The sequence below is a fragment of the Nothoprocta perdicaria genome, unplaced genomic scaffold (genome assembly GCF_003342845.1).
Source record: "Nothoprocta perdicaria isolate Ctin4 unplaced genomic scaffold, notPer1 scaffold_232, whole genome shotgun sequence".
NCBI classification, from domain to species: domain Eukaryota; kingdom Metazoa; phylum Chordata; class Aves; order Tinamiformes; family Tinamidae; genus Nothoprocta; species Nothoprocta perdicaria.
This window is the reverse complement of record NW_020455458.1, coordinates 110,594-129,065: the sequence shown is the minus strand read 5'-3', so window position 1 is coordinate 129,065 and position 18,472 is coordinate 110,594. Positions and strand designations below refer to the sequence as shown.

General features: G+C 34.0%; 1 protein-coding gene across 5 annotated transcripts in view; it reads right to left on the bottom strand.

The window, feature by feature from the left end:
* The window catches only part of OPA1 (OPA1, mitochondrial dynamin like GTPase), a 42,780-nt gene extending 24,737 nt beyond the window's left edge, over nucleotides 1-18,043 (bottom strand). Inside the window, exons 1-19 of one of the 5 annotated variants that reach the window (XM_026039559.1) lie at nucleotides 17,726-18,043; nucleotides 17,361-17,457; nucleotides 16,091-16,198; nucleotides 14,844-14,897; nucleotides 14,174-14,241; nucleotides 10,130-10,240; nucleotides 6,024-6,077; nucleotides 5,558-5,662; nucleotides 4,979-5,065; nucleotides 4,291-4,404; nucleotides 3,854-3,934; nucleotides 3,363-3,437; nucleotides 2,897-2,968; nucleotides 2,708-2,807; nucleotides 2,058-2,188; nucleotides 1,774-1,846; nucleotides 1,611-1,683; nucleotides 992-1,107; nucleotides 570-634 (exon numbers count right to left, since the gene is read on the bottom strand). In XM_026039559.1, coding sequence (XP_025895344.1) covers nucleotides 570-634; nucleotides 992-1,107; nucleotides 1,611-1,683; nucleotides 1,774-1,846; nucleotides 2,058-2,188; nucleotides 2,708-2,807; nucleotides 2,897-2,968; nucleotides 3,363-3,437; nucleotides 3,854-3,934; nucleotides 4,291-4,404; nucleotides 4,979-5,065; nucleotides 5,558-5,662; nucleotides 6,024-6,077; nucleotides 10,130-10,240; nucleotides 14,174-14,241; nucleotides 14,844-14,897; nucleotides 16,091-16,198; nucleotides 17,361-17,436 — 1,563 coding nt within the window. In that variant the 5' untranslated portion in view covers nucleotides 17,437-17,457; nucleotides 17,726-18,043. The remainder of the gene's footprint in view (nucleotides 1-569; nucleotides 635-991; nucleotides 1,108-1,610; nucleotides 1,684-1,773; nucleotides 1,847-2,057; nucleotides 2,189-2,707; nucleotides 2,808-2,896; nucleotides 2,969-3,362; nucleotides 3,438-3,853; nucleotides 3,935-4,290; nucleotides 4,405-4,978; nucleotides 5,066-5,557; nucleotides 5,663-6,023; nucleotides 6,078-10,129; nucleotides 10,241-14,173; nucleotides 14,242-14,843; nucleotides 14,898-16,090; nucleotides 16,199-17,360; nucleotides 17,458-17,725) is intronic. The other 4 variants (XM_026039558.1, XM_026039562.1, XM_026039560.1 and 1 more) reach the window with 4 other exon arrangements.
* Between the last annotated feature and the right edge of the window lie 429 nt (nucleotides 18,044-18,472).

The following is an 18,472-nucleotide window of genomic DNA, read 5'->3' as shown; positions in this document are numbered from 1 at the left end:
CCTAAAGCCCAAGGTGATACCTTCTGGTCATGTTCTGGACAATATGTGTGCTTGCCACAAGCTACCCTGGTTAACCAAGCAGCTTCCCACCCAGCTGTTGCCTGCCGCTGGCCAGGCAGGGCATGTGCTTATTCAGGGGACTCTATAAAAGAATTAGAGAATGGGATCATAATTGTTTTGYAATTCTCTGCCTGAGAGAACAGGGAACGTAACTTATCTTTGCCGGTTTTAATCATCACAATCAAAAAGAAATGCATCGGTTCTGGTGGRTAAATTAAACCAAACTCACTCATCCTTTTACTATACATTTATTTTTGTTTAGGGTTTAATTAACCACAGCTTGAGCACAGTATTTCATARCAAGAAGAACTCAATGTTTCCTCCCCCTATAATAATTTACACTGTCCTCACACTTTTAAATGTTGCTACTTTACCATAATTTTAAAGAACCCTCAGTTAAACCTTTACCATAACTTTAAGGAACCTTCAATTCAATTAAATAGCATGAATTCTAATTGATAGCCTTCAATACTTTACAACAAACAATTTGAACCAGAAGTGTAACCTACCCTGTCAAGCTCTCGCAATCGAGGGTAGTTGTTCTTCCATTCAGTCTCCAGATTAAAACGTGTGGCTGCAAAAGAAGAATAAACAATGTGGCCTTAAAATTTGAGAAACTGCATGGCTATCTTAAAAATTTAAACTATAAGAATATATAATTTTCATATTCCCGTGGATTAATAAAGTTAGATYCAAATCAGATCTACTAAATATTTCAGTCAGGACAATATTTATAAAAGGTAAAGACCTGCAAGCAATAAGTTATTTTCTGTCAATCYATACACTAAAAACAACATACAAATATTTAAAGCATATCCCGATTTATTATTATCACATAAAAATTTACTAATTCTCTTTTATAGCTAAAAATTAAAAGTGAATGTCGCTCTTTCACTTGGTCTTGTGAAACACTGTGCAAAAAGGAATTTACCTTTAAAAGCATCTGCTTGCTGCTCCACCGACTCTCTCACCATTTTCCAGAAGCAATCTGACACAGCAAGACTTAAGTTTTTTGTTGTTACCTGGTGTGCCTTCAGCATAGACGTCCTAGAAAGACAGACAGCTATAGAAAATGTTCCTGTTTACACCCATCCTTCCCTGTCCCCATTTTCTCTTCACAAGAATAAAGCTTCACTTCTTGTGCAGGAAAATAACACATCAACTTGCACTTAAAACTAAAAATCCAAGAGGACTGATCCTTGAAATGTACTGAGTGGCTGGATTCATGTCGCAGAAGCCTTAGATATAGGTACATAATTCAGATCTTCTAGAGCCAAAGAAAGGACAGAGAAGCTCAGACCTGCAGTAGAATGAACAGCTGCTTGAAGCTGACTGTCTCTACATTGCCTTACAGCATGCACTAGGAAACCAGGCTAACTTGTTCACCACAGTAAGATATTTAAAATGCAAGTGGAAGAGATCTTAAACAGCATCCTCATATTGCAATGCTTGTTAAAAAAAGTTTAAAAAAAAAAAAAAAAAAGCTAAGTAAACTGACTAGCATTTACCAACATGGGATCATTTTGGAAAAAGAATAAATAGCAACGTACTTTAAGAGCTTTGAATTTTGAAAAAATTCCTCTTCATACTCTTTAATAGAGTCAATACTTTCACTGCTGTTTCCTGGAGAAAGAAAAGAGTGCTGCAACAGTTCCATTTAGACAATTATGTTACATTTTGGAGGAGAAAATAAGCAGAGGCATAACTCTTTACCTTTTCCTGTAACAACTGCAAAATAACCCAAAGCTTTCATTGGGAAGAGTTTGCCTTCAATTATTTGCTGGATCTATGAAAACAAAGGATAAAAAAAAATGGTGACTTTGTACACACATTCATTCTTGAAGTCTAAAGGTACTCTAATCATATATGCACATAGATTACTGTAAGAAGCAGTTTGTATATAGAACTAAAAATTCAGAAAGAGGCAAAACAGCTAGGGTAGCTCAGTACTTTTGACTGCATCTCAGTTTGTGTGTGTGTGGCCATTTTCAACTCACCCTGCTCGGGCTAGTCACATTTTTCTCAGCAAGATCAACTTTAGTCAAAACAAAAATTGTCCTTTTTCCTTGGGGATCCATTTGACTGACCAAGTCAGTGACAATACTGCGTTCTGCATCCACTGATCCATCTGTTAAAAAAAAAAACACACACCACACAAATACATGGCTATGTTTTAGGGACTACAAAATCTATCATTCTGAAYCATGCAGATACACTAGGTAGGAAAAGTTTCTTCTTGCAATTAAAACAAAACAACACAAAAAAGCCCCCAAACAAACAGTAAGATTATGCTTATATTCAGTTTTTGGTACACAGAAATAGATTTTTTTTCTTCCCAGCATATTACAATTTTGGTTGATTGCAGTGGGATAAGTTTCCAGCAAAAATAAAAGTTTACACTAYGTCACAAGTTTGTTCAAAACATTGAACTATCGTCTGTTATCTTCTAAAACATTTTTTGAGAAATCTTGAACTTTACCATTGTCATTTTCTATCTAACTGCTAAATATATTACTGAAGTTTCTTRTTGCTGCTGATGCTACAAGTGCCTTAACTTATAAACAGAAATTACACAATTAGTACACAATACAGAACTAAAAAAAATTAATAGACCTGCTACTTGAATTACCACGTAGACTTCAATTACCTTGAATACAGAGGATGATGGCATTAGGATTCTGCATATAGGCCTTGCTGATACTAAAGATAGTTTCTTTCGTATCTGGAGCCATACCCGATGTCACAGTCTTCAAAAAAAAAAAAAAAAGTACAAAGGTGTCAAAAAAAAGGTTAACACTCACAGATCTGAGACAGATTTATTTTACAGTGTACTTACACTAATGACACCGGGTAAATCAACCAACACCATTCTCTGCAAACCAGGACCTTTGACACTTAAGGAGATGGTCTGTAAAATAAAATTGAAATATTTATACATACACATACATATTCACTTTTACCTTCGTGCACTATATAAAAAATATTATAGTGTAATATATGTTTTATATATACACACAGACTTTCCTATAACTATACATGTGAAAAAGTTATAGATAGATCAAAACACAATAAAATTTACATGYGCATAAGCTTTAAACCAGCAATAGTCTGTAATTTGAGAAAGTCAAACATTATAGTCATGCATTTGTGACAAAATTGATTTTAATGTTCCACATACACTCTGTATACAACAAAAACCACAGATATATATAACCTGGATTGGCCAGTCTCATGTTTGAAGGAACACTTACAAAAGACCTGCATATACAGTGCCAAATATCTGCATATTTGTCAAGACTTACCTCAGTGCTAACAGTGCATCCTTCTTTCACACTATTTCTCATTCTGATTTCTATTTCATTCCTCAAAGCTGCAAGCTGTTTTGACAAAGGCAAAGTGTCAAGTGTAAACGCTTCATAATTGTAAACACCAACATAACAGAAAACATGACCCAGAAATTATGCAAGATATTCTCTTGTAACTGCTGACTAGATCTCAAATACACCAGGAAAACAAACATATATTGAATAACTAGTTTGGTAAAYGGGGCACTAAACACAACAGGTTACCTGCCCACCCTTGCACACTTCAAAAACAGCCTGGTACTAGAGTTCTTCCTCTATTCTACATATTTCAATACCAGCCCAAAACAATACCAAGAGATAAAACACTATTTAAGAGTGCCCCATTCAATGTTTTACTCTAATAAAACAGGGTATACCAGTCTACAAAGGCTTTTAATTTTTCAGACAGTCAATAATGCAATAATTTTAAGCCACATCATTATACTTACATCTTCTTCCTTGGTCAGATCGAACTCCCGAGAGCTGTCTTTGAATAAAGCCACATGATGGGGACCTTCACTAAGGGTTACCTAAATGGTGAAAGTCATTGAGAAAACATGATAAATCCAACACACAGAAACAYCAGAAGTCCATGGCATGTTTATGTCTCACTACAAATCTACAACTGCATGTAATGTTTATTTAGCACAGGGCAATTTATATCTAAGCTACACACACAAAACCACATACAAAACAAACTACTACTACTCTGACAGTATATATGGATCTCACAGAAGCTTGCAGAACTTCTGACATTGACAGCAAGAACTCACTTGATTAGAGGTCATTTTACAAACAAATTTTCAAAGAGACTTCATTAAAGTGTGCCATTAGAGAAAGTACTATATGGTGAACTCTGATACAGAGATTAGGATATATTTCTTACCTTAACAGGGGAACGTGTCATCATCTCCCCAGACCCTCGAGGGAATATGCGAGCTTGGGCGATCATTTCTAAGACACTAGTTTTTCCTGCACTTTGATCTCCAACAACTACCACCTACAGTAACAGTTTAAACAAGCATTATCTTCAGGTAAAACATTTTAGAAGCTTAGAGAAAAGAGACTAGAAAAACACAATCCATAATAACATAAGCTGCATTATGTTTGATAATAAACACAATGCTTTAAATACGGTATCCTTGATGGAGAACTTTTAAAAAAAACTTTCATGCAAAAACTTTCATTATTGTGGGACATTTCGGGAGGTTACCTCCTCAGCTCACAGGTCCATATTCTGAAAATCACTCATTTTAACATGCTAAAAAAGCTGAGGTGCCTGGGTGCTATTTCCTCCGATTTAAAAGCCAAGACTGAGCACAGCAGCAATGCTGGGGCAAGTTTTATCTGTGATTTGGCACAGACTCAGTGCACCTACATAGGTTAGTGCTGCAACATTTAAAATGTGTCTTTAAGACATATTTTACTGGAGTTAGAAAAAACATGATCAAGTTCCATTTATTAAAATTTCAAAGGCACAAATCAGTACCAGTAACTTGCTTTCAAAAGGTATCCTCCCCCAAAAGCACTGGTACTTTTAGTAAAAAGTGCAAATATGTTGAATTCTTACTTACTCGAGGTAGATGATCTTGAGTGTTATAGCTGGCATCATAATCAGACAAGATGTCAAGCACTTCAGAATACATATCAATCAAGGATTTCTTAAAAAAAAAAGGAAAAGCAAAAAATGAACACTCCATTGATTTATAAAACTCTATGGGTTTATACTGGGCCATAAAAAGACTCTTTCCTAATCTCATAATTACATTCCCACCAATTTTAATAAGATCCACTACAATTTGTGGAGGCACTGGACTATGTATATATAAAGAGCCGGAAGCATATTTATTATCAAATGCAGTGAAGTGGCATCAAGTCCAATCCACATTTTTTACCTACTGAAACAATATGTTTAGTTAGAATTAGTAATCTCTGTGTTCTTCAGCTGAAATTTCAGAATCACACAAGTTGAAAAAAATAACTTACAAAAGCAAAAAGATTTAGTATTTTTTAGTCAAGTGACATTTAACACATSGATATACTAAACCCAATGTTAAAAGTTCAAATATGAATTACCAAATAAAATTTAAAATAGCACGATGAAATCTGCAGCATTAACTACATTTCTAGGYTGAYGTGCAAAATAAAATTACCTTTAACTTCCTCTGATGAATTCCCTTGTCATCTCTTTGCAGTACCAATTTTCTTAATTCTTTGTTCTCCTTCTCCAGTCGCTCCAGCATTCGTTGGTATTTGAGCTTCAAAACAGTCGTATGTTGTTTTTAYATGGAAATAACACATTCACGCAAACAAAGTTTTACCAATGAAAATACACTGCTCTTCAGGTAAGTCTTTCAAAACTACAGAAACCTGCATAATCACTGAAGATTTTTTAAAATAAGCCATCAAGACCACTAGAAATATTTTATTCAGCAATACTACACTTCAACATCAAAAGCTTTAATAAAACCACAATGTTCAAATTCAGGGATACAAAATTAAGAAATTCTTAATTTTCCTCAAATATCTTGCACTTTAGGATTTTTTTTTCCTACTAAACTTCAGCTTGATGTACACAAGCCTCTATCATTAAGATACTCATTAATCCAGACGAATTACCTGAGTGCGCAAAAGTTCTTCTTGAAGTTGGTCGATCTTTTCTTTGTCAGAAACCTACAAAGAAACAAGAATCGTGATTCCCACCACATGCCTTAGTTTATCCACTGCAAGAAACCAAATCCCAGACCGAAAGCTTAATTCCACATAAGAGTATTGGCTTTACATGCATCTTAAAGTAACTAAATCCTCCAATTCGCATTTGAGATTTAATGCTGATGAAAAAAATCCATTTGCAATAGAAGGATCACATGAAGAAATTTTTAAGTTCCAGCACATGCAAATGCAAAGATTAACCATTCAAGACATAATGGGAAAGTGGGTCTTCAGAGAAACAATATTTTGTTTAGTGCCCAACGTTTCAKGGCCACTGGCTCACATGCAGTGCAAAGGTGCAACTGTGAGCTTCTTATATGTTCATATTTGGAATAAGAACAATCTCTATCACCAAAACACCTCTTGCTTCAGAAATTACTTTCAAATGATTCTTCAGTAGTACTGGAAGATGAAATGGAAACTTATTTCAGATTTGTTTTTCAAGTTGTAATCTAAATGGATATGTTTAACTTAATAAATTGTACTTAGGATAGTCTTGAAGGGTTATTTCACAATCATTTATATGACATTGAAAACTGGAAAAAATAGGAGATATAGTACAAAATATTGAAGTTCAAAGCAGAAACGTAAAGACTGGGCAGAGACATTCTTAATGAAATATTTAAAAAACAGGTTCTTTGAGAGGATGCAATGAAAACAGAAATGTTCAAAACAACCCATTTCAATAACATAAGCACAAAAACATGAATGGTGCAATACAAATTCTTATATAATTATTAGTAACGTAAGCCTAACGACTGATTGGTAAAATATTAAATTTATAAGAAAAGATAATCAAAACAATTACTAAAGAGAATGATACAGTTAAAAATTTAAGTTTTAAACTAAAGATCATGTAACATTGCATCTCAAATTAGCTTCCCATCAGAAAGAGCACATCATTTACCATGCACAGAACATTGATCATTTAGAAGTCACAGGTCAGTTTAGTTACTTTAATTGCACACATTACAGATTAATAAAAAGGTCACATTCACAGCAATTGATATTACTGAGATACTAAACTGTAATACAACAGAACCTGAATTTGCAGCAGGCAATCCCACCTCACACTCCTATCTATCTCCAATTATCCCATTCAGCAGCAAAGGAGAGGTGCTGCAAATTAACTTCTTTATCACTTCTGCTAATTATCTCACTGATAGCAAGAGAGAATTAGAAACGGGATGAGATTAGCATATGGACAATTTGATGCCTGTAGCAACAGTATGATATATGTAAATATTCATTTATGAATACATATATTTTAAACATATCAGACATATGGGGAAAATTAAAAAAGTAAAGAAAATGGTGAAGTGTGGGAATTGGGAAGAAACGAGAAACTACATAGAGGGAAAGGAAAATTAAGTGTATTCATGCAGTGCAGATTCTCAAAGCAGGTAATATTTTTCCACTCTTTGCTCTTAGGCAAATTCCTGAAGTTCCTGAAAATATTTCTGGAGCTTTGATACATTTCTGAAGTAGGTTTAGACAGATGAGCTCCAACTGCCCTCATGTTCACTTGACTTACATGCTGTACACTAATGTTAAAACTCGGCAAGTAAAATACTGACCTGAAGGAAACAATTACCTAGCAATACACAATTGCAACAGGGACAATTAGGTAATGTTATGTCAGAAATAATGAACATGCCTAGAATAATGTATATGCATTTAGTTCTGGTGTGCTTTGAACTTTTAGATGCCACTGAGCACTTGAATATTATGAACATTTATTACAATTTTTTCTATTGCTATCATAAAATTATGAGGTACTAATAGAGTCTCCGTGCATAAATTATGATTTCTATTCACTAGAAAACATATCAGCTATTAAATATATGTATGTATACACTTATCAATTTATTTGCTTGATCCAATTCAGCATGCTTTATATGTCCAGTGTATTCCTTCACCCAGTGCCACCATAAATTTATTTTAAAAAGTACAACAGGAAAAAAAAAAATTTGCCTTTAATATTGTCACATGATTATAAGCAAGATGAGTTGCTGGTCTCTCAATATTATTCGTTTTACAACTGAAACAGATTTAATACTGAAGAAATAAGTTAAAATGGAAAATGTGTAAATAAATCAGGCACTGGGACTTTAAGGAATGGTATTGAAATGATCATGTTCCTTAGTAGGTAGGCAAGTCAAACTACAAAATAAACAAAGTTAATTGTGGAGGCATAAATGAATTCAGCAGAAGGACATAAAATGATTTATTTCCATGACAGTTTGGATCAATGATTGGAATCTTGAAGTTCAAACCTCATGTTAAGGTGTTAAAGAAAACGGTTTATCACATCTTTCAATTTGTTTCAAGCAAAAAGATTAGTGTGACACACAAGACATTCTTTGTCACTAGACTCGCTTACCAAACAGCACACTTCATAGTTTAATTAGAATTTCTATATGCAAGGTCAGTTAGGTTTTCAACATGGAAAATACAGAGACCTGACAYTGCAGGACAGGGGAGCATTTACAGGGACAGCCTTAAACCTATTCTACAATTCCCAAGCCGTGAAATTAGTCCAAAGAAAGTGCTAACSAGGTAGAATTTCCAACAGAAACAAATGTAATATCAACCTCGCCTTTTCTTTCCTTCATGAATTCTACAATAGCAAACTCCAGCTTACTCAGTATGCAGCATAAAAAACTGCAAATTCCTGAAGGAGTTATCCTCATCGGAAAAAGAAAAGTAAACAAAGAGGGAACACTTTTAGACCGCTAAAGACATGTATCCTTTTCTAGAAAAATGCTTAACTGAAAGGGAATGAATATAAGAATTATACAATACTTTGAGATAAAAATGAATCTCAGAAGTTTGCATTTCCACTACATTTTGTTATACAGCATTTAGATATATCTCCAAGATCAGAAAGCATCAATATTATTTTAAATCTAGCAAGGATATTCACTAAATATGGAAGGTAAAAGATAAGGAATTTCATTATCCTTTCATTATCTTGTTTATTATCACTGTTAAAGGAAGAACATTAGAGTAACCAAAAGCTGTAATTCTAAATCACAGCAAGAGAGTAAAAGGCTTGAATTTTAAATACTATTAAGTTTCAAGGAATGATTTCCTTCAGACATTCTGCTAAAAAATATGGGAATGTAACGCTATCTCTAAAAGTTTGATTCACATATACTATGAATCTCTCTTACTGGGGCAGCTACGTTCAGATGCACAAAAGATTATGTTCTGCATCCAGTGTAGGAATCCAAAGCTATTCCAAAATGTGAGGAATCAGATTTCCTCTGCAAGTATAGATTTCCTCTGTAACAAGTACAGAAATAGCCAACAAAGAAACATGGTTAAGAATTACAGGTTGCAACAAATTAGACTACCAGAAGTTTCCCAATTTTGGGAGCAGATGCAATTCATCTAAGATGCTACATTCTGGATAAAAAAGATAGAGCTTAAATTAAGTAAAATTATGTGCAACAGTCAAATATATCAAGACAAACTGTGCTTCACAGCAGAAAGTAGATTAAAACATCTCGATATATTGTAGAGTATGTTAACTGCAATATTTAAATGCCTGTGCAATATTGCTTGTAAGAAGCCAGGGTCATTATCAGATTGTTTACAGTATAAAGGAGGAAAAAGATGTTTCCAGAGAAATACTGCCAGTGAAAACCTATATTCTCACAACACAATGCTGCAAACACCAATAAAGAAACCAGATTTGACTGGTTTTGCCTATCCAAATATTTTCCTTAAATCCATTTTTTAACATAAGAATTATTAATACTTTTTATAGAGGTAGAGAACATAAAAGGTCTAAAAGCGTTATACAAAGAACTTGTCCTGCTTTTAACACCATGCTTTAGATGCAACTAGGTTCAACTGAAGCAGGCCTATAAACGTGTAGTAAGGTTGGCTGCAACAATTATTTTTTGGCCCACCATTTAATGTTAGATTCTTCTAGCTCAAATGCACGAGAGGCTGAAGTGTTTGATTAGTGTGAATATAGTACACAGTGTCCCTTAAGCCATCACCTTTCGCTTCTGCTGGGAAGAGCCCGTGTTATATTGGCCAGCAGCTCTGCGTGCTTCTTCTTCGTGTTGCTGGATTTGTTGTTGTAACAGAATGAGTTCGCCAAGCAGGCCCTGCCATGAGTTTATAATAAAAAGGAGAGGAAAAAGTTTGGGGTGTAAGGAGCACAAAGTTAAATCAAAGGGCATGACAAAGACAGACGAAAAACAGGAATGAATGGGTCAGTTCAAACAAAACGGAAAATTCCTTTGCAAGATCTCTTGGCTAGCTAGCTGGGACTGCACGTAGCTAGCAAAACCATGCATATTGCAAATCCAGGGACAACAAACATTTAGCTAACTTACGAATCAAAATTCAACTTTAAATTGGCACTTAAATCCTAAAGAAGTTCAGATATCTTGGCTTTAAGATATTCTAAAACGTTTCAGCATCCTATTGAGTATCACCTGCTTTTCAAAATGTAACCATGCCAATACAAGCAGCAATAATGTTTTTATACGCTACAGAAAGTTGTGCACAACAGTTAATATGCTCAACTGTACCGGGAGCATGCAAGTTCTTATTCTGTTCTTGCTGTCAGCAACAGAGACCGTTTATCAATTGTTATTTATTCTGCTACATAACCTTCAAACTAAGTTTGAAGGAGACAATCTCCCTTTTATTTAAAGACCAGTTTCAATTGTTATCATAGTTCTWCCTGATTATCTCAAAAACCCTGAATCTTAATACTTATTTCTTCACTCATTCAGCATTTCTCGGAAGCTTAGTTTTCTTATTTTTTCCTTCCTTTCAAATAATCTCACAACAGTAAGTTGCCTTTCAAAAAGTCCACACTGGTTCAGAGATGCTCTGTCAACTTCCACTGGAGATTTCTCTATAATTTATTCTAGAGAATGTAGATAGATGTAGGAATACGCTATTTACATAAAGTCAGTTATAYAGTATAATACTATTTTTTCCTCCAAGAAAGCATTCAATAAAAAGTTTCAAACAAGCATCACAGGAATTAAAATTCTGAAACAGAACTTGTGTCTGAAATACAATTTGACTGTAGATGTGAATATGTCTGTTATACAAAACACAGACACAGGCATGTACACATAAGGATAAACACCACAGGAGAAAATGGATAGAAGGAGAGACAATCAAATGACCAAATGTAAATATTTGTTTTAAAAATGATATGCGTACAGTACTTCAAGAATAGAAAAATACTCACATTTCTATTTTATTGAAGCACTTTAAGCATTAACTAATATCTATACTGCTGGACTAGAAAACACATTAGAATTGTATCAAAAAGCAGGCAAATACAAGTGATGCCAGTAACGTCCTTACATAGCAGTATTATTGTCAATACCTGAGATGTCCTAACTTGGAGTAGAACTTTTTCCTTAATAGATTGAGAGCCATTTATGTAATTAGCTCAGGGTTTTTTTTTTTGTTTGTTTGTTTTTTTAACAAATTACTTCAACATGCAGGTTTTATTTTTCCTTTCAATGCACATTACTTTAGAACAACTTGTAAAGTATTCAATTACTACTCTCAAACTAACTTTTCTTTTTGTATGAGTATGATCAAATGCAGGCAGACCTTTTACGTTATCTGAATGACAAAATACCTGTTTTAAATAGAACTCCACAGTCTGGAACTGAAGCTGCTTGAGAAGGACTTAGCGCTGATTACTAACTTAGGGCTGAGGCTAAAAGGAATAACAAAGACTGCACAGTTTCTTTTCTTTTCCTGCCCATTCAGACACTAACCAACCAAGTTGCAGGGAAATAATTAGTAAGGAGTTTGCCCATAAGAACTTAATCATCAGCAATTCATCAATATAAAAATGAAAGTTACAAGAATTCAGGGCACAAATAGGTCGTGAATTTTCTGAAAGCTAACACAGATGCTAGGCAGACTACTTCATAGAACTGAGAGTCTTAATACAGCATTATTTTCATATCTATCTAAAATGCTATAATAAAGAGCAGAGGAGTCATCTGAGTCAAATGATACATGATATTCCTTATCAAGGCTCCTTTCTTCTTTTCCACCACTTAGCTTTCGAGGAACTGCTGCTAATCCTCACAGAAGTATAAGACCCTCTGCTGCTCCATGAAGTATTGCCAGATCCTCAGCAGTGAATCAGGTTCTCCAAATCATGATATTTTATCACAGTATCCAAGTTAGGGAAAGGTTTGTGCTGTCAGCTTTGACTAACAAACACTGAACTGTTTATCTACTGGGTCCCAAATCAATAATTAAGTCATATTTTTCACTTTCACTCACTTCATGACAGTTAAAATGACTTATAAATGACTTCATAAACTAGGCTAAACTTCCAAATTTGCTTGACTTAAGAGGGAGCTGAAACTCTCTAGGGAGTTTTTCTTGAAGATAATCTTCAATTAGAAAAATTATGTTATTTTCTAAGAAGCAAACACTGCTATTTCAGTAACAGTTTGAAACACTCCTATTGTGCAAATACAAAATAGCTTACTATTGGCTTTATAACCATTTTCCCTTTCTCTGAAAACTGCAACTATAGCATTTTATACATACACAAAAAACACAATTCTTAAACTAGAATTGTTTGGAACTGATAAGCATTCTATGAAGAAAGGTATCTAATTGCCTAGAAAATAATTTGCTTGCCAATAAACTGATTGTTCTGTGACAGCTATATACAAAGTGCTGTGTTTGAAATATGACCACAAAAACAGAACATTCAGACTAGCAAAACACCCCTTTACAAGCCTAACATGCTGAATATAATTGGAAAAATAAAATAACCCAGACCAAATTTCATAGATCATATTGGTTTATTATAAGCTGATATTTTCTTTTTTCACCCAACTTCTGTCAGCAAAATTAAAATGCAGTGGTCACTGTATTTCAAAAAGCAGAATAGTAAGTATTTGTGACATTATGGGTACTCAGAACAAAACTCAACTAATTTAGCTACCAAAGCTACTGAATAAATTATGATCACCATTCTTCAAAAGTCAGTATTTTTTAAAYTATCTATGCTAAGCCAGCCATCAAGAAACAACAAACCATGAACAGTTTACTGACACAGCTTTAGGGGTTGCAAATAACTATATTTATTTCTAAAACAGAAATATGCCACTGTTCCAAAGAGAAAAATAGACTATAAAAAGCAGTCTTTGTAGAGATTTCACTATATGAAACTATATTCACACATGCAGAATTAACACAGAACAAATGCCTGAACATGTAGAAAGTCTTTCATGTAAAAGCCCCATTTACAGTTCACCAAAAACTAGGAACTTTTCAGTTGCAAAAATAAAACATAAATTCCCCAAAAATATATTGCTGCTTTTCCAATTGTTTTAGAAAAATTGTAAGCGTACACAGGCAAAATGAAAAGTCTTCTAAGCTAAATTTGTTGATTAGCAATTTAATAAGATCTGCTATTCATAAAAGCAAAAAAATTAACTTTTGACAAAATGAAATTTTGTCAAAAATTTTAACAAAATGAAAATTTTAAGAATCAGTTATAAAAATATAGTAATAACGTTTCCAGAAAATGATTTTTTWAAAAAAGTTTTATAAAATTTCTAAATGCAGAAATTAAAAGGATAGATTCCTTATGAAACACAAGCTTTTTATTAAGGCAGAGATCCAGATGCAAGAATCACAAGCCTGAAAATGCCAAAGGAGGTTGCAGTAGGAAGAGCTTCAAAACAAATATAAAAGCCTAAATCAACATTTTATAAGCTCAGGTTCCACGAGGAACATAACTAGAAAGATACCTAAAACGACAGGTTCATCATAATCCAAGTTCCTGACAATGTAATTTTGAAAGATTTAATGACTGCCTTGTATCTCAAAACATGCCTATAGTCATTACACCGCTTATTTATCAAAACCAGTAATGTAGTCTCAAGCCATTTTCAGTAATAAATTCTATTCAAGCTGCTTTAAATAGATCTACAACTAGTTACTAGTTACCAAAGTACTTGGTAACTAATCACAGACAAAACTTTGTGATGTAAAGACATTTCCATCTTCAAAAAGGAGTAATTTACCTTCTTATACTGTTTGTCGTTTTCATATCCCTGGTCTGTAGCTCTGAATGCTGTTTCTCCTGAAGAGCCTAGGGCATAATTATAGAAACTCATTAGAACATCCAAAATACACTCAAAACTTTCTCAGAATACAACTAATCGAAATAAAAGTTTCACCCCCCAATTATTATAACATCAATCTCTGAAGTTGCAAACAACCCCAAAGATTTACTGTATGTAAAGAAAAAGGAATTCAGTTTAAAACCCATCTGAAAACAAAAACAACAACAAAAAAAAACAATCTAGGTTTTGACTCAATTAAGTTATAATAATAAGGAAACAGGCAACTTCAGCTAGACTATTCAAGTTCTGAAAGCATCCCAGTGAATATACGGTTTTAGACATCATCAGATCATAGTACCAATCCCATTGTGCAAGGAGAAAAAAGAATACTCTATCCTACTGTCAGGCCCAAAATTTTTTTGCAAGCAAGCTTCTGAAAAAAGTCTGAAATAAAAGGCATCTGCTAAGGACTGGCAGAGAAACATCAACTATTCATTTTCACAGTGGGCTATCTGCATTTTTAGAACAACTGGATGGCATTTGTAATTCAACATGGAATTGCTGTAAGTTTGCTCACTCCCTCTTAGCATAGCAGTGTTAAGGGCAGTAAAAAGGGCTTTTTACACACCTAACAACAGAAGCAGATCAGAAGCTCCTATGACTTCACTAACCAAATTGTAACCTGTGAAAAATCAGCAAAAGAGGGGAAATAAAAATTATAAATACAAACCAAAAGGCAAAACAAAGATAAGGAATCTTTGTCTCATTTGGAGTACCAGATAATCAGAACGGCAATTATGCCCATGTGAGTCCGCTAACAAACAGGAAACATCTCTCGATCCCAGTCAATAATATAGTAATAAAGTTATCAATAATATTGGGGGATCAAYAATATACTAATTTTAAGCAGCCAAAATAAAGGCAATTGCCATCTACTGGTCACTATTTAAACTGATCCCTATTTAGGTGTTTTCTGATTTTTGAATAAGGTGAAAAAGAATTAGTTCCACAACAAAACACCTAGAGCAACAACCATGAAAATTTATATATGCAGTCTTTCATGAATACAAATTTATGTGTTTTTGCAAATATTTACATATACTAGGAAGAATCACTATGACAAGAACATTCAGGTGAAATTGAGCAGCACTAAAGGACAAGTAATATGAAGATCAAGACTATAATTTCTAGTTTTCAAAAAGAAGTCTAACCAGGGATGTATTGCAAAAAATCTCCTGAAATTTGATTAACACAACACCCTACTAAGCCTACTGTATATGGACACACTAAACTGGGAATACATYCCACATTATTTTTTTTCTGGATGATATTTAACTCCTATACTTCTTTAGTCTTCTTCACCAGAAATGTATTCCCTACCTAAGCTAAAATTTCTAGTAGGTCCTTCTGCAGTAGCRTCCAAATGGAAAATACCACTCAATCCACAAGAATACATTACTGTAGTTACAAATCATTTAATTTGCATGCTTCCAACATTAACACAGTTCTTTAACAATCCAACAATAACTACAGTACTTTATTGTTGAGTACTAACCTCACCTTCTCCAAACTCCAGCTGGACACTACCAGCTCTCTGAAACAATTCAGCTTTCAATCTACTTGCCTACAGTTGAACAAGAATTCTGGTTTTCCATTCAGTTACATATTTTGTATTTCAGAACTGGCTGCTAGAATTCTTGGTTTTAAAAATAYATTACACTTACCTGGGTCCAAAACATTTTCAGATGAGATATTCAATGAAAGGCATGCATTTCAGGATCTTTTTTTCTTTCAGGTCTACAGACACATCTGTGACTTTATCTTGTAATAAGATATCTTTTCAAAATTAAAACTAAGCTGAAAAATTGTTCTCACCAGGAGAAAAAAATCCCTTCAGTGACGTGAAGCTTTCTCCAATCTTCTCAAAATCAGGCATAAGTTTGGCAAGGTCATCTGCATCAGGAAGGGCTTTGATAAATTTATCTAGAAAAACAGGATAAGAACTAATAAATACATATACATTTTTTGTTCACAAGAATAGCTTAAGCAGTCAAACTTAGTAGGTGTATAYGGCTTTTCCCGATTTTATTATCATGAAATAAAAAGTTTTTCTGCCTACACCTCCTCCTATTCCTTCCCCATCAGCTACTGTTGGGAAAGGCTATCAGGACTGAAAAACAAACTGCTTTTTTAGACTTTGAACTTGCTGATAACTTAGTTACAGCTTTTGACCATTTCTGATTTGTTATACTTCCATCCACTTAGGAAATGGTGTTTCTAAGTTACAGGACACCATAACTATGGTCACTCCACACCAGCTTCAGGGAAAGCTTACTTTTCCAATTTCATATGTAAGTCCATTTTGTAACCATGTAGAAAATCATATTAGTTTCATAGCACTACAAAAATGTAATACTCAGCAACAGTACTAACAATATAAACAAGAAAAAAATTCTCAGTTACTCAATCTCTTCATTTATCTATACAACACTCATAGCAGAAGCCTTCATAAACACTTTAAAGAATTCACACCTGCTTAATACCCTGCATAYATAATAAGTGACTCCATGTTTGTTTCTTTACATTTCTATCTTTCAGCAGAGAACATATGCTAGGAAACTGCCATAACCATAACATTCAGGAAAAAKAGATTCAAGGTTCTCTTTCTTTATTCTTTGTTTTCAAGATAGTTTTGTAGATAAGTGGCTTCTTTAGCATTTCCAGTTAGATCTGTTAACTATACTTATTTTTTACTTTTTTTTCCTTATGAGAGTCATCCATACAGACAGAAAGAATTTGTACATATTTCTACCAAAACACACCCAAAACTAAGTCTCTCATTCATGTTGAAATTCTCTTCTGAATAATGTTAGAATGCTAATGGCTGGAGAGATTGACTATACTCACTCCATACATGCAATGGATCGAATGCATTCTCAAACTACAGGATAAATTACACAATGTCAACACTAAATAAGGATTCTTTTTCTGCGGACACGTTGGTACAAATACCTTCTCAAAACAGAACAAACCCTTTAATAACTCTAGTGCACTCAAACCAGGCTACGAAAATGAGAAGCATCAAGATCCTACGTCCTATGTGCTAGTCTGTAGGTTCAGAGTAACATTTTAGCTTTTGTGATACCGAGGTCAATATGTTCATCAAGCTCCCAGATGAAGTCAGGAACAATCCACTTATATTCATCGAGATCAGGCATCATGTCCTTCCACTGATCGTATGTCTAATATGAAAAGGAAGCGTATAAACATATAGAACATCTACTGAAAATAATACATTCAGTAACATAAAACATATTATCCCACCATCAGATATGACCCATACTACTTAGGTCCTCTAAAATCTATTCTAGTTCTCTGAACAATGTGTTTTTCCTTTTCATTCACCTCAAACTCTTACTTTCATTAGTTAACCAAGCAATGACCTGCCAAGAATACGGTTTTGAAATGCATAACAAAGCCAAAATGCACATAGTCTCCACAGATAAATACCTTCTTAGCTGTATAACCACCACCTACAGCAGATCCTAACACAATATAGCGGAGTTTGAGAAGCCTCGAAGCTAGTCTCGCTAGCCAAAAGTTCCTGTGCGACTGGAATCCATACTTCACATACAAAAGTTTTGTTTTCCTTATGGGAAGACGATTAAGTGAAGAGAACAGCTGAACAGGTATCCTTAGTGGAGGTCTTGGAAATTTTGAGCTTGGATAGTAGGGATGATGTATACTTCGGGAAACGAGATGCAAGTTTTGAAGTGGCGATTTTCTTTTTACTCCACAGTTGCTATTTGCTAGACTCCGGCAGATGGCACTAAGAAAAAGAAAAACTCTGAAGTAATAGATGGCTCAACACACTATTAACTCAATAATGTTTTTAGAAGCCTTTCATGTTTCATTTTAGTTGGTTACAGATAAAAGAGTATCACTCAACATAAAATTTTAAGCTATAAGAAACAAGTAAACCAGGAAATAAAAAACTCTCAAAGCTGCAACAGTATTAACAGGTATACTACTTGCACTGAAAGAAAACTTTAAGTATTATTTACCAAATTCATTGTTCAGTGAATCTAACTTCCACACAGAACTACAGCAATTGAAATGTTTGTTGCAAAATACATTTGTCCTAGAGTCCGCAGGAAACTATGACTGACTTCCAAGGGGAAAAAAAAAAAAGGCTTAACAGTTTTGTCTTCCTTGTTACACAAAACTCATAAAGAATATTAAGTTTGCAGAGGACTT